The 26853-nt window shown below is 37.1% G+C and overlaps 1 protein-coding gene across 3 annotated transcripts in view; it reads right to left on the bottom strand.

The window, feature by feature from the left end:
• Positions 1-17478, bottom strand: part of LOC148848669 (mediator of RNA polymerase II transcription subunit 12-like) — a 32117-nt gene extending 14639 nt beyond the window's left edge. For 2 of the 3 annotated variants that reach the window (XM_088952138.1, XM_088952137.1), the window contains exons 1-10: positions 17239-17478; positions 15943-16552; positions 13919-13978; positions 13569-13674; positions 10733-10801; positions 10148-10201; positions 9775-9882; positions 8535-8684; positions 8124-8444; positions 5577-7960 (exon numbers count right to left, since the gene is read on the bottom strand). In XM_088952138.1, the coding sequence (XP_088808264.1) occupies positions 5577-7960; positions 8124-8444; positions 8535-8684; positions 9775-9882; positions 10148-10201; positions 10733-10801; positions 13569-13674; positions 13919-13978; positions 15943-16067 (3377 nt within the window). In that variant the 5' untranslated portion in view covers positions 16068-16552; positions 17239-17478. Of the gene's footprint in view, positions 1-5576; positions 7961-8123; positions 8445-8534; positions 8685-9774; positions 9883-10147; positions 10202-10732; positions 10802-13568; positions 13675-13918; positions 13979-15942; positions 16553-17238 lie in introns of those variants that run through there. The other variant, XM_088952139.1, reaches the window with a different exon arrangement.
• Positions 17479-26853: the final 9375 nt, after the last annotated feature.

The raw sequence follows: 26853 nt of genomic DNA on the forward strand, positions 1-26853 counted from the left end.
TTTTCAACCTATTGGCGGCTGACCAGTGGCCAGAAGGCCCAGAAGCGACTGACAATAGAGGTTGTTCAATCTGTCAAAACATTCGGGTAGCAATAAAACCCAATTCAGGTCACATTTGACCCATTGAAAGACTTGTACTGTGCACGGTGCGTTGTGGCTGCCAAGTTACCGTGTCCGACACGGTGCCCGTGCCAGATCGGTTCCAAATGAACCAGACAGTTCGGATGCAATCCAATCCTAGTCCCGGACAATCCAAACCACCAAACTGGTTTAAATCGGTCTATGCTTCCCATACAGGTCCAAAACATATCAGAACTAATTTTAGGACCATTTTGTTCAAATTAAATGGCGTTTTGGCCCTTAATCTTGCATTAATATACCAAGTTCAGTCCATTAAAAGCTTATTTACATTCTATTTGATAATTGGGGTTATTTTATTTTAATTTGATAGCATCAAGAATGATTTTAGGACTGAATATCATGTTGTTTTAATTTGTTTTTGCTATTTGTTACCCTAAGGTTGATTATGGCTTGTATCATGAATTACCATTAGTTATCAGTCATATTTCATGTTCCATGCTTTGTATGAAAATTAAGGACTGTGCAATACAGAGCATTTATGTTTTTGATCAATAGAGCAATTATTAATTATTGATTGTTTACTTTTGTTCATAGTGTCATTTAAGGCCACTATGAGGACCAAAAGCAAAAACTGGAACTCAAATTGGTTTTTGATGTTTCTTGACCCCAACTATTGGTTGTCCATTCCATCAAATCTATAAATGACTAACATAAAGGTGACATCATTTATCGTGATTTAATTGGAGTGATAAAGGGAATTTCATGTGTGTGCATTTATTATTAATTATTTGAACCCAAAGGTTTGAATGATTAATAATTAAGTATATACATGTGTAATTTGCCTAGTGTGATTAAATTCACTTGCTTGTCATGAAATCTTTCTAAAACCCAAAGGAGAAAGGATGAGACCATATAAAACTTTGTCACTTGATAATCATGATTGATTACATAGATGGATGATTTGTAATTTGTTTATTTTGCTCTCGAATGTATAAATTAAAATTGGTATTTATATGATTATATCTGCATGGAAACCATGAACACTCCATAGTTTTCAAGGTGCCTAGGCATCGCCTAGGTGATGGATTTTTTTATGTAAAAAAACATAGATCCTAGGGTAGTTCCCTAGGTACCATAACCATGTTTCGCTAATAATTGTTCATAATTTTCATAAGAAAAGAATAAAGTCCATATTAAAGTATAGAAAATCAACATATTCATGAGAAGAAAAAGAAGGAAAAGAAAATTCAAAAAATATAGGGGCTGAACCCTTATTTTTGTTATAGGAAAAGAAGAAAAGAAAAAATATTGGTAGTAGGAGTAGTAGCAGCAGAAGAAGAATAACATATGGAAGAAGAAAATGTGTTGATTAGACAAATTTGAAGTTCTTCCTTACTTATTGGTTCAGGTTTTGAAGTCTTTGAGAGTTCAATACAACATTTAGCAATATTTGTGTTGATTAAGACCTAACAAATAAGAAACTAATAAAAAAATAGTATATAAACACACAAAATGATTTTTTTAAGAATGAAAATAATTTATTAATTCAGAAAAAAGGCAATATAGGAAACCCAAGAAGAGGCACGAGCTATTACCTCTTCAAAAAAGTATTACATCAAATTAAAACAGAAATAGCTAGAAGTAAAATTACAAAGCAGCCCAAAATAAATTTTCCCTTGTGGCCCCCTGCTTAGCTAACCCAGCCGCTAAGGTATTTGCTGATCTTCCCACCCGAAGAGAGGTAAAAGGCATGTTTCTTGTAAGCCAGTTGACTTTCCTCAATAAGTCTTTGTGTCGCCACATGACTGAAGCTGGGTCTGTCAGCCATCTCACAACAATCTGAGAGTCCCCTTCCACTACCAGGTGCTGAACTCCTAATTGTCTGCAATCTGAATACCTTGTACTGCCGCTAAAATCTCAGCTCTATTAGAGTCTCCTATTCCCACGGGGCCTGAAAAGAAGGCTAAGATGTTGCTCTCCGTATCTCTCAGCACCCCTCCTATCCCCAATGGGCCTAGGTTTCCTTGGCTGCTACCATCAAAGTTCAACTTTACCCATCCTTCGGGCAGGGGGATCCACACTGCAGATTCACTGTCCTTCCTTGTATGGCTGTTAGCCACCGCTATCCAATTTCTCCAAATATCATCAAAGGTATAAAAGAAGTCCACACAAAATGATTATTTTAGTTTAATATTGTCTATTTTATAATTATAATCTCCAAAAATAAAGAACAAAGAAGTATTTTACAATAGAAAGTAAAAAACTGCTTGGCAATTAGGCGAGGCGAGCCTCAAAAGGGCACTTTGTCGCTTTGACAACCATGGAACACTCAAAACCTTTTTGCTCAATTTCAATCATTTTCCATTGAGCTTTTGATTGGAACCAATTACAAGGAGATGGAGAAGTCAGGTTGATACAATCTTAGGGGCCTATGGATATGAAATTTGCCTCATACAACCTAAGCCTTTACAACCTCTAGTAAATGCAAGTAGTCAAGCTCACACTAGAACAGAATTCACAGGCATTAGTCCCTTACAAGAAGCTTTCATGGACTGAGATGCAGAACCGCCGGGAGCGCGGCCTTTGCTACAATTGCGAAGAGAAGTTTGGCCCAGGACACAAATGCAAGATTCAAAGGGCCTATCTACTCCAAACTGATGAGTCAGAAGAACCAGAAAATTTGGCAGACTCTAACAGCCTAGAGGAGAACAACCAAGACTGACCGGAGATCTCTTTACATGCCCTGAGCGGTTCCAGCTCCCCAAGAACAATGAGAGTCGAAGGTATAGTGTTAGGTAAACCCGTATCTGTTCTGATAGATAGCGGCAGCACATTAAATTTCATTTCTGAGATTTTATCCAAGAAGTTAGGCCTGTGTATCAGACCCAACCTTTCAACGTTTGGATTGCCAACGGCCATAACCTTCCATGCTCCAGCCTATGCAAAAATGTCATCATGAAGGTACAAGGCTACCTTCTTCAGGCTGACCTGCACCCTCTTCAGTTTTCAGGAGCAGACATTGTGCTCAGCATCCACTGGCTCACCCAACTAAGCCCAGTGGTACGTGATTGGGGGCGCATGACAATGGACTTTTCTGTGGATGGCGTGGATTGCCATCTCCAAGGTGTAAGGCCCATAACAGCCCAGAATCAAAGCCTCCAGTCCATGACTAAGTGCTGCATACAGCAAGGACACCACCTTTTGATGAATATGGGCCTAAGCCCAAACAGTCCCAAGCTGACAGAATTGAATTCAGAACAACCACAGCTAGAGATATCCAGGGAGCTCCAGCACCTCTTGATGAACTTTGAGGATGTATTCAAGGAACCCTAGGGGTTGCCACCATCCAGGCAAAGCGATCACAGAATCCCAATCGCACCAGGTGCTCCACCGGCAAATGTAAGACCATACAGGTATCCAAACTATCAAAAAAATGAAATAGAAAGGATTGTAGCTGAACTGATATCCAAGCAACACATGCAACCCAACTCCAGTCCCTATTCATCACCGTTGCTGCTTGTCAAGAAGAAAGACGGTACTTGGTGATTCTGCATTGATTACCGGGCATTAAACCAGATTACTGTCAAGGATAGGTTCCCAATACCGCTGATCGAAGAACTCTTGGACGAACTCAGATCAGCCACTATCTTCTCCAAGATGGATTTAAGATCCGGCTATCATCAGGTAAGGGTCCACCCAGATGATGTCCACAAGATGGCATTTAGAACACGTGATGGCCATTACGAGTTCCTAGTAATGCCATTCGAACTCACAAATGCGCCATCAACATTTCAGTCACTCACGAATGAGGTATTTCATCCATACCTTCATCGTTTCATACTTGTGTTTTTTGACGATATTCTTGTATATAGCGCAGACTGGGCTGCTCATTTGGACCATCTTAGAATCACATTAGAAACTTTACGGCACCATCAACTGTTTGCAAAAAAGTCTACATGTGATTTTGGCAAAACCCGGATTCATTATTTGGGCCACATGGTGAGCAAAGGCATGGTCTCAGCCGATCCAGAGATAACAGAGAGGTTTCTAAGTTGAATCTTTCATAGCTTTCTTATTATTTTTCCTTGTATTTATAGATGTTGAAATTGGTAGTTGTAACAAACCAAGAAATCAAGAATCCAATTTGCCACTTCTCTCTTGTACAGCTGGTTCTTGCTTATTAGCTGGATTTTGCCTGGCTGTTTTTACCCCATGTGCTTTTCTCCTTGAGTATACTTGTTTTATAACTGGCTTATTGGCTCGGTCTTGGTTTCTAACAATATGTGTGTATTTTGTTAAATTATCATGTTCTTGCCTTCTTGGATGTATGTTAGGTTCAAATTGAGCAATTATATCTCTCTCTTATTTTAGTCTAAGTTTGGGACTGCTTATTTGAAAAATAAGGGGAATCAAAGAGGCATCTACAAAAGGAGGAGTTGAACCAGATTAGGGTAGGTAGAACCAGTAGGCCAAGTGCATTCATTTCACTCTTTGTAGGTTCACATGGGGGTGACAAGTGTAAACAAGTTTGGGTCAATTATTTCGAAGCCCATGTGTGAAGGAGGGAAAGAAAAGAGATTGGGTGGGCCAGTTTTTGGGCTTAAGCCATTGTGGGGAGGGCAGGTGACTTTCTTAAAGAGTGCATGCCTCCTTTTGGGGGTTTGATGATGGATTGTAGTTCAAGTCCATCATCATCTTCTTCAACACTGGGTATGACACCAAAGGAAAAGTCAAGGCAATTAGGGTGGAGGATGTTGAGATTGTGGGGAGGTTTGCCATTGTTTGAAAGACTGGACAGGGGCTCAAATTTGCACTTTAAAAGTGGAATGGAGGATGTTGAGATTCTCTTTTTTTTATTTTGGGTGATTACTTATCGCCTTTTATTGTAATCTCTTCTTTTATAGATGAAGTTTCTTTTTATTGGTTATCAAAAAAGGAAACTGTTTTTATAGGCAAAAAAAGCAGTTGGCTCAAGAAACCATCATAAACATTTATCAAAAAAAAAAAAAAACATCATAAACCATCATGCTAAAAAGAATATCCATGGACTTCAAACCACCACATCATAAAGATTCTGGTTCTTTGGAATCTACTGCAAAGACGAATGTGCAAATCTGGCTGTGTGATCAATCATGAGTGGGCACGCCAGTGTTCCATAAACATGGCATACAATCCAGTCTGGGCCCATGTGTACAGAACATTTGTGTGTTCGCTTGTGGTTGGTCACACAACCAGTTCGCACACTTGTGTTCACACCAGATCTTTTTTTGTCATCGTGTTCGCACCAGATTTGAACTCGATCATAACAGCCAAAATAGCAATCAACATAACATATAAGAAAGAATGTAGCAGAGCAGAATGATCAATTCTAACCATTCAATGAAAAAGGAAAAGGGAGGTAAAAAAGGATGGCAGCAAACCAAATCCAACCATGAACATGACAATAATCTCTTTAATTAAAAACTACTAAAAGAGACAAAATTTGCAAAGTGTACCTCCTAATGGACGATAACAGAAATGCTTCCCCCACTTCACATGAATGGCTTTCTGTGTTCTTTGGCAGCACCAAAATGCTTCTCCCCCCATGAGTTGAATTTGGAGTAGACAGAACCTTCGGTAACAACCACAGAAGGAATTTAACAGCTGAAACTAGGTCAGATGAAATATCCATCAAATACAATATAGAAGATAGCTCATCTTCACTGAGCTTCCACCGCACAGAACTCTTGTCATCACTAGGAGGCAAAGGCCCTGTACGGTGCCCAACCTTGGCAGCAGATTTTTCCGACCCCTCAACAAGCTGCCTAACCAAAGACATTAACCATACTGTGATGGCCCTCTTCTCAAGCAGCCGCAGCTGTTTCAAAGCTTTTCCAATCAAAACAACATCTCCAAGATGTGTGGCTCTCATCCCATCTACTGGCTTAGAAGCTTCCCCTTCCATACTAGTTCTATGATGAGGACAACTTATTCTATTGTCACATACATGACTCGTTGATGCCCCCTGGCTACCCTCAATTCTAGCAGCTGCCAACTGAGCCAGGCTCTGAGTTTTCCGCACAATTTTTTGTCGACCTCTAGATGTATTTTTTGTTGATTTTAGAGGTGGGTCAACCTTGAATGACTCAATGGATTTAGGGACCTTCCTCACCCACCAGCTATCTTCATCATCTGACGGATTTGGTGAAAATCCTTGCATATATGAGCTCCTTTCTTCACTTGATTTCTGTTTCTTTGATCTACGGTATTCTTTGCATCCAGGTGTTCGTTCTGTAACATCCATCTTCTTACCAATTAACCAAATTGACCTCTTACGGCTCCTTTGAGATTCATCAGATCGTGTATCTGGCAGTGTAGAATAAGAGCTAGGAAGATGCAATAGTATTGAAATGGCTTCCTTCAATTCTGCAACTTGGGCCTTTGTTTTGACATTTCTACCAGACAAAGGACCAGGTGCATTCCGACCAGAACTTGGATTATTTTTTTGTTTTTGAAAATCGATATTTACATTATTATCATTACCATTCCTGGAGTGGCCTGTAAGATCACTAAGAAGACCATGAAGCAGAAGACGGCGTTCATTTGAGTAGACATTCAAGGCCTCCTCTAGTGCTGAGATATCAGCAATCCGTACTTCCAAAAAATCAAGCATGTAAGCCCCTGGCAGCTGCTTCAGAACACAATAGTGTCTCCTCCGTCTATCCAGATCAACCAGAGTTTCACTTCTGTCCATAATACCACTAACTATAAGCTGCCTTGCATAAGCAGGAGGATTAAAAATACCAGAACAAATGAGTTCCATGATAAGAAGTTGAAGGCGCTTGAAACCTTCACCCTTGCCAACTTCATGTTGATCTATCCAACATACTATGATATCATGCACAGGGCCTGGGCTTTCAAAAATATCAGATGATTCTATTCTTCCACCCAAATTCTTTGATTTATTTTTACGTATAGAGACATTCTCTCCTGTAACCCCACCTGAAAAACTATCATGGTGACTGGCATCCCTTCCAAGGTTATTGGCTCCAAAAGTGCTCCCATTCTTGCACTGATTTGAGGTATGCATATCTTCTATTTTCATCTTCAATAGCAGAATTGCAATGTAAACCTGAGAAAAATCTTTTCTGCCAGTGAACTTCAAGTCACAAGGCAAAGAAGTCCGAAAATCTCTAAAATCACATGTCGCCCACTCAAAAAGGAAAAACAAAGAGCAGATAAATGAGAAGCTAACTGTACCCATCCACTTCAAGGATGATTGCAGGCATGGGCTAACCTTTGCAATCCAAATCTCTTCAATGCATCCATCACAGAGATCCTCAAAGAGAAAAATGTAAGCCCCTTTCAGATCCCCCAATGTCAGAGCTTTATCCAAAGCTTGAACAGCTTTAGCCACACCATGACCTTGAGGGACAGGACTTACAGCCTTCGCAAGATTATCAGCACGTTTCTGAATAGATGAAACAACATAGTCAAAGGTCAAGAAATGATGATGAGCAACCTGCCTTTTCTCACCATACAAGGTAAGAAGTTCTTCTGCACCATTCCGAGTCTTCTCTGCATCCTCAGATACCTTTGACAAGAAAGATCTCCTATTTGCCACACCGGATAATACAGGCAGTGGTAAAGGAAAGCAATCTAAAGCAACAAAAGTATCAGGTACAGCAACAATCAAGTACCAGAGCATCTCAACCATAGCAGAGGCAATGTAAGCCTTCTGAGAATTATCCACTAAATCAGAACCACTAGAAGATTCTTGTATGGAACGAACAGCTACTTCCACAAGGTTGCGAACATATGTCTGTGATAGTACAATGGTCTCTATCAAGCCATATATAATGGGCAATAGTAACTGTAAAGTTTCAAGTGATTCTTTATCCTGAAAGTCAACACAAATATGAAAGATAAAGCCCAATTCTCAATTCTAATGAATGAAGGAACTACAAACTAGATTATTCATGATCAAATAGTAGAACACAATTCATGTTATATCTGAAAAGCAGCTCTATTTTTTTCCCAGACAGAACAGAAGCATAAATAACCTGGAGTTGATAGAGGACCCAGTCAATAACAAGAGAGGGATAAAGCAGCCCTTCTGAATGATGCCATCGAATGATGCGCACCATATACCACCATTTAAAATATAGGGAAGGTTCCTCACTTTCAGTAAGGCCCGGTGATGAGTCACCCTTGTGAACAGACCCAGCCAAAAGAATTTGGAGAGATTCATCCCTGTTGACAGAGAAGTATTCATCTAGTAGGTGCTGCAAATATTCAACAATATCCTTTGTCCAAAGATCAGTACGGGCTAATTGTGCTTTATCTGTTGTCCCAGAAGAAACATTGACAGAGACAGGTCGGATCTGAAAAACAACAGCCTCGATTAGGAATGCTAACATATTTAAAAGCAAATGTTAGTAGTCAAAGAAAATTAGCTTCAAATCATTTTTAACCTGATTTAGATAAGATACTTTGATAAACCAAGTCGCCCTCAACAATGGAATATTATGTCTAATAAGAACTTCAAAAAGAGCTTTCCTCCTAAAACCATGAGGGACATTATCAGCCAAAAAATGAAGGCATTTATGTTGTTGGGATAGACCCTGCACAAAGAACAGATGGAATTAAACACTAGACATTAGCAAACGCTTTAACAGGAAAAGGAAAGCTACAGATATAAGAAGGATAATTTATGACCATCTATACTTTCATCTGTAAGTAGTTGAAATGGGAAATATATTTTCCCCTTCAGCATGTTATACCAATTAAAAGAGATATGTATACATATAGACAAGCATTTAAAAACACAAACAAATATATGTATATAACTGCTCAAATGAAGAACCAAACATGCAATGCACTGCTCTTGAAAAAGAAAATTTTCATCTCAGGTTATTTTAAGGAAAAACTAGAAAGGTGCACAGGCCACAGAATCATAAGTTCATAACTATATTGTCATATCAAGTCACTTCATAGTGCCCACACACAGCATAGTTCAAAATGTGAACTCCTCAATTACAACCATGGCAATTTCAAGGGGAGGCAAATATGTGGATTTTACGTGGGATATGTAATAATTTTTTACTGGCAATGGACTATATAATAACAAGCTGAAGGAAAACAAATACAATAGCCTTTACTTATAATATGGGAAAGCAAAGAAGAGTGAGGATGAAGAAAACACTTCAAACCTAATTTTCTCTAAACAACTCATACGAGAAACCCATTTACTAATGAGAGGTGAAAACACCACCTTTCAATCACTAGTGTCATTAGATGTCAAATGCAGGCAATAGAGTAGGTATAAATTGTCCAAGGATGCCTAAACTCTACCAACTCCAAGAGGTTATACAAGAAGACCTGGACATGTAAATGCAGAAAAGGAAAAAGATTTTTTTATTGCACAAACATCCTAATTAAAATATATGTTACATAGACACGATAATATTATGGCATGGCATGGAAAAGTGTTGTACACAATTTACCCAAACTCAAGAACCCAATAACTAATGAGACTGACATTTGGAAATGTTATATACACAGACCTGACAACCAATTCAAAGTGTCCATGCAAGATAGATTGTGGCATGGAAATGTGTTCAGTAGAAGCATAATCAATCAACAAAAAATAATGAGAGATTGCTAAGAGTGCTGTTGCAAGTAAGATGTATGTTTGGGAGGAACAGTGAGTACCTCAATCCATTTCTTTCGGGAGTCTTCCCCACATGATTTTTGCTCAGGAAAGGCACCTGGCTTAAGTAGTAGTGAACCCGAGAGAGGCACCCCATACACCTGACCAGCCTGTTGCATTTCCATAATGAAATTATAATTTTTTTGGTGGAAATATAATTCTAAATTTTCAAGAACCAAATGGAGTGCAGGCTGCATTTATTAAATAACAACGATGTAAACATGCACCAGAAGGTGTAGATATCAGCACATGCAGGTAAGCAGAACACAAAAAACAGTTAACAGGATACACATGACTATCCATAACAAATCACTGATGAAGAAATTGATATTTAAATATATATCACCTCATGCTCTATGAAAAGGAAGAAGTTACCTTACGCTTCTGAGCACGAGACTCATTAATAGCCCTAAGACGTTTCCTGATTGCCTGAAAGAAGAATCAATGAAAAGGAAGTGAAGGGCAACACTAGAATGATAAAATCATAAAAAACAAGTCCACATTGAAAGAGGTAAAACTTCCACATCTCTATTCTAACATAGAATGAGTGAATGACTGATTTCATATAATCTACTTGTAAACCTTATAGAAGGAAAGAAAGTTTTATTTATGCATTTACAACAGGAGAAGAATTTAAAACAAAATGATAGGGAAGAAATTAGAACCCAACAGATTAAAGATCTCAAGCAAAAAAAAAACCATGCAGACAATGTGGAATTCACAAAAAGGCATACTATTTTGTCTTGTAATGTTCTTTCATTAGGGATACAACTTAGGTCAGGTTGGGTTGAGCACTTAATAAGTTTTGAATAGACCATGCCAGAACCCAAGGTCAATAAAATTGAAATTATATGACTCAAGCAACTCAACTTACACCCTAATTTTCATGGAACCTCCATGTTTGTAAGCAAAGAATACAAGAGTAGCATAAAGTTGTTGTTTCAATAACCAAAAGGTTACCTCTTTGCATTTTAGGGCTACAGGCTTCGAGAAAGTTGTAAGTTGAGATAATAAAATCTCCCTAGCTTCCTGACAATTAACAAGCAAACAGGAGTTAAATTTGCAAAAATCAAAATAACCAAGAAGGCATGCCCACCTAGTGCATGCATATAGCAAGCAAATATAAATTACTAGAATGCAAGGACATGCATACGCATCATTGTTCACTAAAAACTGTACACAGTTCTTAGACAAGGAACACAAGCAAAAAGGATACATTTATTTGTTTATTTATCACTTCTAGCAAGACATGTTCAATGCCCTAACATGAAAAGATAATAATTTCTATGGGCCCTATCATGTTTGCCGTACAATGTCGTGCAGAACTGCAAAAGAGCTACCTGTCATCCAAATTGGAAAATTTAATGAACAAAAGAAATGCTAACAAGAAGCTCAGATGAAAATCAATGCTCTATAGACAGGCTATAACATGAAAGTAACCTTAGGCTGCATTTGGTAAGTGTGCAAATGCTGAACCAAATCGAATTGCACTCCATTTTGGTTTCAGACATTTGATAAGAATATTTCTGATATTTTTGCATTCAAAATGGGAGTAAAGTTTGCTTCTTTTGCCCTCAAAGTTGGTCTATGTAAAAAGGTAGATTCCAGTCTTTAAATTCGTGTTTGTATCCATCACAGCCAAATATATTTGGTAATAATACCAAAATTTCATGAACCCAACATATTTGCATTTCCAAATACAGCCTAAGAAACAATTGCATATGTGGGGCCCATCATGCATGTAACACATTGCAGGTGCAGAAGACCGGCTAGCTGTCTGGTGGTATTGAACAGTGTGACTATATAATAGTGATTACCAAATGTAAGAGATAAGTGGCATCAGAAAAAGGGGATATAAAAGGAATAAATGAATCTATTAAATAGGTGGAAAAACTAGAAGGAATAGAGTCAGAAATGAAGGTATTTGAAGGAACCTAGAGTAGCTCCAATAGGTGATAAAATGAGAGAAAGTAGACTAAAATGTTTTGGCCATGTGCATAAAAGACCATCTACAGCACCAGTAATGAGAAGCAATATGTTGCAAGTTGAAGGGGCTTGAAAGGCTAGGGGCAGACAAAAAGGATGTGGATTGAAGAAGTACAAAATGATTTAAGCAAGGTTCAAAATACCGGTACGCCCAATACGCCGGTAGGGGCATATCGGGCGAATCGATACCTTTTTTTTTTACTTTTTTTATTTTTATTTCAAAACCAGTTCAGGGGGGGCAGTTTAGAGCTCCTCCACCCCTGAACCGGTCAGACCCCCGATACACCCACTGTATGGGCGTATCGGAGAGGTCCAGAAACGATACGTATTGGCCGATACGGGCCAATACGTGTCGGTACTTTGAACCTTGGATTTAAGCACTCATAATTTAACAATGGATATGACCCTAAATATAAGGGAATGGAAAAATAGGATTCATGTGGTTGACCCCATATAGATGGAAAAAAGGCTTAGATGAAATGATGAATCTGTTAGATAAAAGGAGAGGAAGAAATGTTTGAGGAGAAGAAAAATCATACCATATTTTCCCCTTTTTTTATGCAGTTGACCAAACAAAAACTAACAATTTTTAAATAGGGCTAATGGTTGTTGGTGTAGGTGTATATTTCAAAGAGACTGGATTCAGTAGTTAATAATTGAAAGCAAATATTTTATATAAAGGGAGGAGGAAGTTGAGTTCATGTAGATTCCATCCACTTGCAATATAAACAAACAGAAAATGAAAAATAGAAACAAAGTTATTTACCAAGCAGGCATTATTTCCGGGAAAGACAATAATTCAGTTAACTTAGGCACAAGCACTTGTTGGATAGTTCTTTATAATGGCTGGATTTGATCTTCTGATACTCAGTGAGTTTTCTCAGTTGTTCAAACTTCAAAGAGTCTGTATTCAGTAGCTAAATAAAAGCAAATCTTTATGGAAGAAGAGAAGAAAATTAAGATTTCATGTAGATTCTATCTACTTGCATGTAACAAAATAGAAAAATGGAACATGTTCCCAAGAACAGGCATTTTTTCCAGGAAAGACAATCACTCAGTTAATTTAGGCACAAGCACTTGTTGGATGTTTTTTCTTTTTGATAAATTATTGGATGGGTCTTTCTAATGGCTAGATTTGGTCTTCTGATAATCAGGGAGTTTTCTTAAAAATCCTTGCCTGAAAAATCACTCTAAAATCTAGTTTCTGGAAAGCAAATCACAGATGTCATCTTCTCACATTTGCATCTTATGCAAGGCTGGTAGAGTGACTGTTCATCATCTCTTTATCACCTAGGAGTGACCATTTCTAGCCCACCACAAATTTCCAGGCTTGTGCCTGGGTTTTTTTGTTAAGGCATGGCCTGGGTTCTGGGCCAAGCCAGGGTCGGCCCACCCTGCCCCCATATAATTGGGAATTGGTACGAGGCTTAGATGATGATGATGATATACTATATATATGTTATATGCCATATAATATAAATTATTATATATTAAATATAATGTATTTAGTGACATAGACACAAAGCCTGGCCTGGACTTATATTTCAGACCTGGGGTCCAGACCGGACCCAGGCTATAGGCTATAGCCCTTATCTTAGGTGCTAAGACTGTCCTGGCCCGTCTCATGATCACCCCTAGGACCACCAAATAATTGTTCAATTAAATACAAAAGAAAATTGGAGAAATGAAAAGAATAAAGAGAACCAACCAATAGAATATGTGATAATAAATATAAATATATATATTTATATCTCTAAAGATACTCCTAGATGCAAGCACTCAAGGCGATTAAATTGCTTCAGAAATATACCTCAAGTCCCTCAATGGTTTCCTTGTATCCATATTGCACATATTCCCTAGTTAGTGTCTCCTCTGGACAGTTTGGAAATTGAGGGTAAAAATCAGGTGGCCCAAGTCTACACAGAAAAACAAAGGAAAAAAATTAATTGATATGGTACATCTATCATTTTACTACATGTGTTAACTACAAAAAAAAAAAAAAAACATGGAGTAGCAGAACTGGAAGACTTGTAAGTTGTAAATATGTAAAAGATGCAGAGAAAGAAAACCAAAATTTCTACTCATATTTTCTTTATCATCCAACTTAGTCTCCAGCTAGTGATCCCACCCCCGAAAAAAGGGAAAAACCATTCAAGTTACCTGCAATTGAGTGGTTCCTTGTCACACTTCAGTTTGTAGGAAGTTAACTGAGATGGCCTCCTGCAAAACAATAATCTTAAGACATCACACCTAATAAACACTGAAACTATGATCCCTGAAAATGAAATCTAACAGGACCAGAAAAGACCTTTTGAGAGGCATATCAAAGCATAGCAAAAAAAAAAATATCAGTCAAAGCATACCAAAATATGAATATGAAAAAGAAATAAAGTAGCACATCAACAAACCAACATTCTTGTCAAGAAAAACTAAATGAGAAAAAAATACTTGTGAAGAAGAAAACAGTGCAACCAGAGACTGACTGCTCATTTAGGAGAAAAGTGAATATGCTTCAAATCATTATTGGTTGACTGGTTTTTCTAGAGGACCCTGGAGACTTCATCAATTCACTAAAAAGGCATGACATTAAACAACATATTCATCTGGAGCCTACTCCTGACCAATTTGTTTGCTGATAAATTTGCTGGATGATGAGGCATGATAAGTAATTTGTTTGGAAGTGGTTTTTATCAGGGAAAAAATTGTCACTCTTTGTTTTCAGCATTGATTGATGCCTCTTCCCTTTGCTATGACATCTATATCCTTTCTTCCTTGTTACCCTTGTTTCTGATCAACAAAACTTCACCCTATTACCAACCTACCAAAATCAAATAAAATAAGAGCGCTGCTTCAGAATGGTCGTCAATTAATATGAGTATCCTCTAGCCCCAAAAAAGGGGGAAAAAAGGTTTCTCAGTTTCTTAGGCACCCAAAATTGAATAACCATAGCAGTGTGAATTTTAAAAAGGAAATGCCTAGAAAATAGAAGGCTGTACATCTAGATATAAGTGTAGACTAATGTTTTAAAACGCAAAGGTGTGACGTGAGGCATTCCACTACCTAGAGGTGTGAGGCGTAGTTCAGAACATAAGAGGTGTAAGCCTCCTTAAGAGGAAGGGGATGAAGAGGAAGGAGAAGGAAGGAGGATCTCACTTTTCTTTATTTTTAATAATTTTTTTTATATTAAGAAGAATGAAGATGCATAGCACTAGTTCCTCCCCCTTATCTTTTCTTCCCTTCCCTTTCTTTTCCTTTCATTTCCTTTCCTTTTTTTTCTTTTTTTTTTTTGTCTTTTTATATTTAATGTGCATGAGGCATACGCCTCTTGCACCTGAGGCATACGCTTCAGAGGTATTCAGCACCTCTGGCATACGCCTCAGGGCGTTTTGGGGGAGCCTCGCCTGGAGGCTCCCACGCCTTTTAAAACATTTGTGTAGAGAACAAAGGCAAATAATATGGATCTTAGAAAGGATAAGTTCTCAGAAAAAGAGCAATAAGTTACATTAAGAAAAGTAAATTTTATACTTCTACTTGGATCATTAATAGCAAAGAGATGAGTATCAAATACTCCATATACAGATCAAGAGTTTGGAAAGCTTTGGATGTGAACACTCCATAAAATCATGTACAAGGCGCAGATGAAAGGGTGATATTAAAGCATAAAAGTTCTGATAGTTGTGTTACAAAGAACACAATAGCTGCCACATGCACCTATGGCAGCTCAAAGCAAATAGAAGCAAGATGAGATCATTGAGATGTCAAATCTGAAGACAACAGTAGATCCAATTTCTAGGGTTTACTCTTATATTCTTCTTTTTCTCTTTATGCTTCCACCTTTTTTCTAGTAGATATTAAGATGTTGCACACTTCATCATGATGGTTCATGTCCTACTGACATACTTTACCTTCAAACTTCTCAATTTAGTGCTCAGATAAAGAATTACAAACAAAGATGTGAACTATCTTATTCTCAGAACAAACCTAAAGTTTATATAATAGATTGGATATCAACTCATAATGAACATTATACTCAGAAGACTAGATGAATGATTATTAATAGAAGTATGTATGGACATCATTACTCAACCGCAAATTAAAAGCCAGCATCAGGAAGCACAGGAGGTGGGGGAGAGAATAAATATCTCCAAAATTACCGCAATGGCATAACCAAGAAACCTAGTTACCTGGAACTCAGAGAGAAGTTAGATGACGAGAAGGATGAATCACCTCGAGCAGTATCCCTAGCAGATCCACCAACCGTGCCGCTGCTAACTCCACCACCAGAGCTGGTAGCAGAATACCTTTGCATTTCTCCCCGCAATCACCTGCATACTGCCTCCAGCATCTAAACCCTACATGAAGCTATGCAAGCTAGACCTCATTGCAAAGTACCCACCAAATCTAACTTATATCTGACTACAAAACATCTGAGACAAACCCCTCCAACAAATCTGTAAAAATACTTTCACGGACAAATATTAAATTACTAGCCACAATCACAGATATATTGGGTGCAAAGCTTTCATCCACAATCTTAAGTTGAAAAATTGCTGTGTTGTATTCAGGAAAATGCGGGAAAATCTTCCCTGGTTGTCACCACAGAAACTAGATCCACCAATAACAGAAGCCTTATTCTATCATAACAGGACATATACTTGTGCGAAGTCGATTTGAAAGCTGAGGGGGGACATTCTTGTACTCAAGATCATGCATCAAGGGAACACAGTTACAGAAACTCTGAAAGTAAGCGCTTGCTGTTGTTTTCTTGGTCCTTTACTCGAAAATGCGAATTTACTGACATCAAGATGGAGGGAAAAGAAAGTAGCATTATTGTAAACCATAACAAGTAGAAGAGAAGAACCAAAAAACAACACTATCTGAACAAGTTATGTCCATTAGACTCTGGTAATGAGCTGAAATGAAGACCCGATAATACATGCTCAAAAAGAAATCTACTTTTCTTTTATAAAACCAAATTAACCGAGAATCTGAATCTATTTTCATGATCAATGCAATCTTCAAACTTGTTCAAATGCATGAAGCCATGAAATACAGAAACGGTAGAAAAGAAAAGGAAAACGACAAGAAGGCGAAGCCTCTAAGATGATTAAACATATAACCGGGAACTAACAACTCAATTCAACCCAAAACAACCTCACCATCTAGTCAAAGCAAGAAAAGAATGGAAAAGAACAAAATAAGATAAATGAATATTTCCTTTAAATCTTCAATGAAAACGACCAATCGGAAGCCGAAAAAAGATTCCAAATGAAATCTCGCATAACTTAAATAGTTTAAGTACTAGCGCCTCCAATTCCGGAAGGGGAAAACTACTGACTTTCAGCAGCGGTGAGAAACACTAGGGTTTTAAAAGGTTCAGAAAGAGGTTCTTAGCAAGCAGTAAAGATAGGGCTCTCATAAGAAAGGAGGCATGAAACCTAGAAACAGAAACAAAGGAAAGGAGAAGAGAAATGGCGTACCTGAGAGAGAGAGAGAGAGAGAATGAATGAACGAATCGCAGAGGGAGGGAGGACGAAAGAACCTCCGCTTTGACTCTTGCTTTCGCTGATGATGACGATAACTCCGTGGTAGAAAGAGAAAGGTCGATCTATATTATAACTTCATATATACCTACAGGTTGTCTTCCCAAATTTAGCCCTGCTAGTTTCGTTGATTTGTTGGATGTGCCCTCAATCGGGCTCCCATTTCTGCAACTTCCTACCTGCAACTGGGCGGGGGTGCTATAAAAACCAAGAAACCGACCGAATCGAAAATTTTGCAGAATTTCGGTTTTTTCGGTTCGGTTTCGGTTTCGGTTAACGTATAAAATCGGTCAGTTAATCAAATCGACCGACATATATTATTATATATAACTATTTATATATATATATATATATATATATATATATATATATATATATTATGTACTTATAATTATATATTATTATATATTTATAATATTGATATTATAAATATTTTATGCATTCATTTATAATATAATATATATTATAACAATAAAAATCTAAACCGATCAATCGGTTAATTGACTGATTTGATTCGGTTTCAGTTTGAACTTTTGAAAAATCGATAGAATTAGGTTCAATTTCCAAAATGTACTCATGGTTAAGTGAAGTGGTTAACTACACAACACTACCATAAAGACATTAAAATATTGCATGAAGTGCGGATTCAGCTGATTATATTGTAAATATTGTTTTATTTTTTATTTGAAAAACGATCACGGGCCACTGATCTTACACGCGGCAACTTACATAGACACCTGTTTTTATATCCGGGCCACTGATCTTTAAGAAATTAGTGACGACAAGACAACCCAACAATGAGACGGGATGGACTGCCCGCAGGGGCAGAGCGCGCCCAGACTTGGTCCGGATCGGCCATGATCTTTGTGTTTGGACCAAAACGGCAAAACGATTTTATATCCGGTCCAAATCTGACCCGACGAAGACGTACTGTGGGGAAGACCCATCACCTGTCTATATCAGACCGCACTTGACAGTGGGCGAGTAGGACTGTAGGATTCCCAGGTGCAATGACATGCTCCTGAATCTTGATCCAGTAAAAATGCTTCGCCGCATTCCGCACCACTCGGAGGAATTGCGTTCCAACTTTGAAATGATTCTGACGGGAGATTCTAAACAAATTCAAGAGAAGGATATCATCTGGATTCTTTTCGATAAGGGAAAGTGGGAGAAGGGGATGTATGGCTTCGAGCATGGAGTACAGACTTCGGACCTACAATAAAACAAAATAACCAATCATAGGCAAGCACCGAGGTTGGAAGCTTACCGTACACCGCACATTCTCAAATCATCCAAAAATTGAGGGCCTTTGGGATTTGTCCAATTGGTATCCGGTGTTTTGTGGGCCATCCATCATTTGAGTTTATGGTGGAGCTAGGGGCCATAGACGCATAGTTAGGCCGAGCTAAAGAATTTAACAAGTTTTGTTGCATTCCTACTTCCTAATGGCGTTTTCGATAATGTACAATGTTTTTAAAATTGACCTGGAGGTCGACCCATTTTTCTTCCCATTTTTCTTCCCAGTTGTGAGTCATCGCTTTGACTGGCGAACTGAATGATTCAACGTGGTGATGTCATAATTAAAACTATTAAAAAAATGTATAATATATATTGATATAGTGGCTACTCGTGGGCAAGAAACAGGGGTGGAGAACCGGAGATATGGTCCGGTGTCACCCAAACTCGGTGGTGTTAAGAACCGGTGTTGCCCAAGCTGATTTGGTGTCGCCCAAACAAAGGCTGGCGTTAAGACGGGTGTCGCTAGCAACTAGAGACGAAAATCATATTCCCTCGAACTTGTTTGGCCGCCTGTTCTCTCTATTCTCTCCCAAGTCTCCTCTATTCTCTAAATCTTTAACATGAAACATAAATCCTAGGACTATGTTTGGTTTGAAGGAAAAAGGTAGGGAAAGAAAGGAAAATATAGGAAAATTTATACAAGATTTGTAAATGTTTTCCTACTTTTTCTTACTTTTTCCTTCAAACTAAACACAGCCCAGAGGTTAGAATAGAGAAAGTGAGAAACAAAAAAGAAACCCATGAGATTTTTAATGATTTAATATAAAATAAATATGCATGTGTGTGAGAAAGGAGAGGATGATGATGTGTCTATGAGCTCGGTAGTGAGTCCCTTCCTCTTTCTATTATAGGTATAAATATAGATTATCAAGGTTTTCAACCTGTCATTGACCCAGGCAATCAAATTGTTTGAACCGTCACTCAGTCGACTTTCTGGGTCTGATTCTTATTAAACCCGATAATTTCCAAAAACTGTTGACAAGTCAAAAAGATCATCAACTCGAACGGTTGAACTGTCAAACTAGCAACCCGGTTAGTGGGTGACGGTTCAACTATCGACTTATGTTTTCAATTCCAATTTTTAGGTTCAAAAATTTTGAAAAATCCCCAAAAAGTCCCAACCCCCAACAATAGCTCGACCCTTTTCTCAGTTTTTCATTTGTTTCTCACTTTCTCTGTTCTAGCCTCTAGGGTTTATGTTTCATGTTAGAGATTTAGAGAATAAAGGAGACTCGGGAGAGAAAATATGGCTAAGCAAGCTCAAGGAAATCTAATTTTCATCTCTAGTCGCTAGTGGCACCAGTCTTAACGCCAACCTCTTTTTAGGCGACACCAATCTCAACACCAGCCTTTGTTTAGGTGACACCAAATCAGCCTGGGCGACACCAATTCTTAACACCACCGAGTTTGGGTGACACCAAACCAAATCTCCAGCCTTGTTTCTCACCAGTGAGTGGAAACTGCATCAATGTATGTATAATACATTTTTTTAATATTTTTAATTATGTCATCACTAGGTTGAACTATTCGACTCACTTGGTCGAACGTGTGGCCTGCGACCCAAAAGAAAAAATAGGTTGACCTCCAAGTGGGTTGGGTTAGGTTAAGGGTCAACAATATGAACCTTAGCTTTAACACAAATTAATTTCTAAAAGTCAAAATTTTCCACTAGTAATGGGGTGAACAAATTTAAACAAATCATTGCTCCTTTCCTTGGATTATCAAGTTTTTCCTTCTATTTTGCTCATTTCCTTGGGTTCAGTTTTTTCCCTTTGTTTTATTAATTAATTTCATGTAGAATTGTTTAATGGATTGTTTTGGTTCAATTATAAAATTGTAGTAAGAAAGAACTTAATGCGACTTTTTGGTTATCTTCATTTGTTCAATTTTGAAATTGTTTTTTTTAACTTAGTTATTAATCTCATGCTAAGCACATTTTTTGGCTTTATAGAACTGCACAATGGGAAGTAACCCATTGCCCCAACTCAAGTATCTACTACAACTAACTAGATAAGGTATCAATTGAGCCACCATCAACTGGATTATGTACTTCTCATAATAAACATGCTATATAAAAAGGAAAGTTTGAAGCTCAATAACTAAAAAAGAAAGAAAATTTTTCTACTATTCTACATGTAAAAAAAGTATAAATAAATCATCCTGATGGTTCACTACTAGATATTTATTATTATGAAAAGAATGGAAAGGATATGTTGTCGTGTGGTAATTAATAATCACCATTAACTAGGGGTGAAATTAGGAGTGGATACAAATCAAGCTTTTCATGAGATAATTCAGCTCTTGAAAAGCTCAATTCAATTTGATTTAAATTGAGCTTCAGGTCAAGTTTGAACTTAATATGTAAGCTCATTTGCTAATTGAGCCAAGTTCAAGTTTAATGAAACTCAACTTGTGAGACTTGTGAGACTAATCAGCCTTCTATTACACACACACACACACACATATATATATAGTGTGTCTGTGTGTGTGCATGTATAAGTTTCTTTTTTTTTTTATACAAAGCTTGGTTCACTATTGAGTGAGCTTGAACATACAAGCGTTTGAGTCAAACCAAATTTGAACTCATGTCTCTAGCTCAAGTCGAGCTTAAGCCCAAACTCAAACTTAATGTTTTTATGCCGAGTCAAGCTCGAATAGCTAGATATTCAACTAGGATTGTCTCAAATCCGCCCCTAGGTGCAATCCAACCGAGTCGAGTCTAATTTTAGAATGTCTTGGTTCTATTTGACTAGAATATACCAATATTCAAGGTTAAGTTTGAGTTCAATTCAAATTCAAGTTTTATTCAATTAAATATTTGATAAGTTCAAATTCAATTCATAAGTTTGAAAATATTCAAGCCAAGCTCATGAGCTTTTGAATTGAATATTTTATTAGTTGAAGTCAAGTTTGAAAAAAAACTAATTGAACTTATCATTATATTTGAACTCAAGTTGAGCCTAATTGAATCCAAGCCCAAGCCATTCAATTAAAAGTTCAATTCAATTGCACATCTACTAGTATCTACCCCCATGAATAACTAGATGTGCAAGTCCGGCCAAGTTAGGTCGAGTTGAGGTCAACCCTAGCCAACCTAAGTTTTTGAAGAACTAATCTTAATCCTAACCTAATACAACTTTCAAACTAGCTTGATCAAACCTAACCCTAATCCAACTTACTCTTATCGTTTTAAAATCTCTCAAATTCTTGTAGTGTTTAACTAAAGAGACCTAAAACTCAAGTTTTATGACCATATATTGAGCATATTTTTATTGGTGTCTGCTTGTTAAATGTTTTTAACAATTCTTTTAGTCAAAAGTGAAAAAGGAATGTTTCAAATGCTTACCTTGTGTTTGGTTTGAAGGAAAAAGTAGGGAAAGGTAGGGAAAAGAGTCTATCATTAATTCTTATTGAAATTTAAATTAATGAAATTAGCAATAATAAAACATAAAATTACATAATTAAAATAACTAATAACAACTTTAGGGTTAAGGCTCAAGGCTCAAGGCTTCCTTCATTTTCCAGTAAGAATAAATGAATCTACCTATGTGCTTTTATTAGGAAATGTTAGTTGGGAAAATGAGACAATTTCTCAAAAAATCCCTAAGCTTTGTGTGTAGATATAGGCATTTTAATCCCATAATAGTTTGACCAATTTTCCTTATCCATGGGTAAGTGATTTACCTTCCTAGGAGAAGGGTAAAACTTATCCAAGAAAATGACCCAAAATTTTACTAAAGAGAAGGTCACTTTCGATGGACCCTACACTTCTTTGGAAAATAATTTCAGGGAATTTAATAATTCCACATTGACCAACTCTCCCCAACTTACTAACAAATAAATAGGTCCTAAGATTTAAGACAAGTGGATATAGTAATATGACAATATATAGAATAACAATAGTGGACTCAGGTCCATGTTGGGTGGGTTGCCCCAAGTTGTTTACCCTAACCCAACTTGAAGTGAAGTCAGGTTAGTCAACCATATAACCAAAACTCAATCACCAACCCAATAGGTTCGGTTAGGGTTAGGTTTGGGCAAACCTGACTCAAGTCACAACTCTACGATCATTTCAATTAGGGTTGTAATCGGATCGAATTCAGCAAAACCCGAATCTGATTGAATTATTAAAAGGCTTGCATTCAAATTCAATTCAAAAATCCGATTAGATTTGAAGACCTCGGATTCGAATTTGAATCCCAATGGACTTGGGTTGGATTTGGATTTTAATCTGACTCCACTTTAATATTTTTTAATATAAATAAGGTTAATTACTTTCCAAGTTTTATATATAATAAATTAATGTAGATATAACATATTGAATTTATTATATATATATATTTATATATAATCTAATATATAAAATATATTTTTTATAATTTTAAACATAATTATATAAATTTTATATAAATCAATAAACATTACAATATAATCTGATTCAAAATATAAGCAGATCGGATGGGATCAAATCAAAATCCAATCTAATTATTAATTTGATATAAATTGTAAAATCCGAATATGATCCAATTACATAAATACACCATCCGAATCCTATTAGGCATCGAATTTTTAGGTATCATTGGCGGACATAATTTTGGCCCAAGTCAGCCCCGTTTCAAATCATCTATGCTAACTTTGTTTGACATCATATTAAGGTCTACTTAAACTCCCCATGTCACTACCTTGTCCATAAATTCAATATGATACAAATCCAACGATAAAAAAGACCCTATTACCGAGTCCCTTGTTAAATTCACCATTCTAAGGGATAAAGATTCCATATAGATTCTAAGGGACGTTTCTTCAAATACATCCCATATATTTGAAGTCCATTGCAAAATGTATCATCTATCATGCATAATTTAGTTACCAACATGATTCCAATGTACCAATGTTTTCACTTGAAATGAAAATGCTGCCAAACAATTTTTTGGGGAATTTGGAGCCATGGTGTTATTGTTGTCATATGCACTAAAACCAATAATAAGAGATTGTAGAATGGCATTATTGTATTATTCACATTTATTTTTAATAAATAGGCATATTTTATCATTCATGTATTTTCTTTCATAATTACATGAATAGTCATTGGGTTTTATGTCAAAATGCTATATTCTTAAGTATGTTAAGAATTTGAGATATGCTTTTATTGGTATACAATCCTTAATTAGTTCCTAGTTGGAGGATTATCAAGAGGTCTTTGATAATCTAGTTAGACTCGCATATATTATTCTTGCATTTAGGGGTGATAAACCTCAAGTCAATATGTGAGTGCATGTGTTATATAGTTATGCCCTTAGCTCTAATCAGATTGATGTGTCTTTTGATATTTATTGTAAATGAATAAAGTACATATTGATTCATGTCATTGTGGTGTTTTTTTAATTAATACCCTTAAATTGGACACTTATGAGGCTCGTGTTAGATTACAATATTCACAGTCGTTGGATAGATCTGGGGAGATTTATCCTGCCAAGGTTGACATTGATGTACCATCAAGTTGATTGGGGTGGCTTGTCTCAACTGCCAGGGTGATACCTGAGGTACATGCAGTGTGGGTTTTCTTGAAACCCTGAATCGAACCAAAATTTCAGCATTGCCCTGGACCTAGGACATAAATGGGCAAAACTAGAATGTTATACTTGACCCCTAAACTCGATTATGGTATTGCACTAGGTGTTGAATTGGGTTGTTTTTGATATGCTAATCAGTGAGATTCTTAGAAGGGGTCAAAACCTGAGTATGTTGGGACAGTCTGAGAATTCACCTGAGTGGGTGATCATAGTAACAGAATCAGCTCCTTTGTCAGACAAAGTGAATGAACGGGGAATGCATTCTCTCTGATGGAAACCTAAACTTCCGGTAGTTGATTTCAACCGTTGAAATTTGTTTTGAAAAATATATTTATATAAAAATATACATACACATGCATATATATATATATATATTATGGTTTCAAAATATTTGCAAAAGGTTTTAATTTCTAGGATCCATGTGAGTAGAGAGTGTAACACTGTTCCTTGTAGCTGAGGGAGAGGTCCTCTCTCGTTGGGCAGTGTTTGATCATTATGGGTTGAGAGGTTAAGTATAAGACAATTGAGGGTAATACTTGATGGGATAATCTTGCATCTACTCACAGTCCTTGGGTTTTTATAACATGGCGGGACCCATGGACCATTTAGTGTAAATGTTGGGCCCATTAAGAGCCCATGGTGATGGACTCAGGGGTTCACTGTGTCATACAGTGAATTCGGCCAGGCCTTGTAACAAAGGCTGGACTGAACCCATGTGGTTGTTGTGTAAATCAATGTTTGGGTCACACGCCATACAAAGAGAACCAGCTGGGTAGCATGTTAATAGGTTAAGTGAGCACATAGACTTAATGGGCCTAAAGCCCAATTCAAACTGGGCTTAGATCAGTTAATTAAAAGGAGGCAATATAGGATTTATAATCTGATTAGGATTAGCTGAAGGATAAGATAAGTCTTATCCATTCAAGAGTCCATATCCAAATATGAGATTTGGATTAAGGAACTCTCTCCTAATTGGATTAGGAAGCTAATGCTGAGAAGGCTATAAATAAAGGGGTCAAACTCCTCAGTTAGAGGCCACAACAATCTGCAGAGTTCTTCCTTGTTCTTGTCGCCCCTACCCAGTTCGATCTCCACTTGTGGGAGTGATCAAGAATTGTTTTGATATTGCTTTTTGGTAGAAGAAGCAATCTGAAGTTGTGCTCACCAGCCATCTACTCCATTCTTGCTGAAGAGTCGTCCTGTTCTCCTTGGGCATGAACACCTTCATTGGGAATTACTGCTACTTCGTATCAGGTATATCCCTCTCTTCCCTTTTGGTTTCAGATCTGGTCCGGTTTGGTTCAAGATTGATCATTGAAAATGCAGTTTTCTAAAATATGGAATGCGATTCCCAAATGGGAGAGAGAGAAATTTCTAAAATTTCACCCTACTTTCTTGTAAGGTTCGGCCATCCATGTGATGGACCTCTCATCCCTTCAATGGTATCAATGCCAGGTTCAAATCTTGAACTGAATTAAACCAAATCTGAATCTGCGCAGATGGGTAGAAGGCGTTCTACCCAATTTGCATAGTTAACATTTTTTATGGGAAATTGGTTCCCAATTTTGGGTGAATGATCTAAAATTAAATCTTAATTAATGCAATTTATATTTAGAAAATTTATATAAAGTTTTCTTGGATTTTGGGCCGTTTGTATGGTGGAGATTGAATTCTTTTGGCGCAAGAAATCTACGCACCTGCTGATTTATTCTATTCATTCTTTGTTTGCATATATATATTTTTTTAGATGGGATATATAGGATTTGATTCTAATGTAATTTTAATAGAAAGAATTAGGTTTTTTCTATTTTTATTTCATGGAAGGCGAAGCTGGTTGGCGTGGAGGAGAAGACTTGTGTAGATAAGAAAACTGCAATCTCTGAATTGTAGTTGCAATAATGGAAACTGCAATTTGTGAACTAATTTTTGTTTTGCAGGGTTGCAGCCTTGCGAACAACCCTTTTTTGTGCTTGTTTGTTGATTCTTGAATGTCATTTGTCAGTTGTTTAATTTCATATCATCTTCTTGAATTGAATCTTGAATTAAACGTCGAACCCTAGACCCATTTGAACTAGATCTGACCAAACTGGTTGGACCGAATTTGTAGTTTGATGAGGGCTGTTCTCAGCCTTTAAATTTTCTTCATGGGCCGAGGGATTGATGGTTAATTGCAAGATCCAATTCGGCCAACATCTGTAAAACATAGTTTTAATCTATTAAAACTGCTTTAGACCAATTCAACATAAATGCTATATGGGCCGAACTGCTCTTTGCATTTCAGCCCATATACCTAGATAATATTAATTGGTAATATTATGGAATTAAATGGGCTTTATTTATAGATTTTACAGTTATTTATTTGATTGGATCAATTATGGATTTCATGCATGCGATGTAAGGATGTGTGATGTGCTACGAACATGGGCCATAAGCACTTGGCCCATGCTAATTCGATAGTGGCTCTTTCGAACACCATGGCTGAATGTACATCATTGTCACGGTGCCCTTAAGATCATTGGATGATCTCCCTTTTCTCAGTGCCACTTTAGTTTCTCCCCAAGAGGAACACCCCAAAACCCTAGCTGTTTTGGACCCACTTTGGCTTTATGAAAGCCAATTGGAGCCACTTTCGTCCCCTCTATTAAATATAAGTGCATGTGATAGGGAATTTCATGTGATG

This window comes from Nelumbo lutea, chromosome 6 (assembly GCF_056320005.1).
Source record: "Nelumbo lutea isolate HS-2025 chromosome 6, American lotus-T2T, whole genome shotgun sequence".
NCBI classification, from domain to species: domain Eukaryota; kingdom Viridiplantae; phylum Streptophyta; class Magnoliopsida; order Proteales; family Nelumbonaceae; genus Nelumbo; species Nelumbo lutea.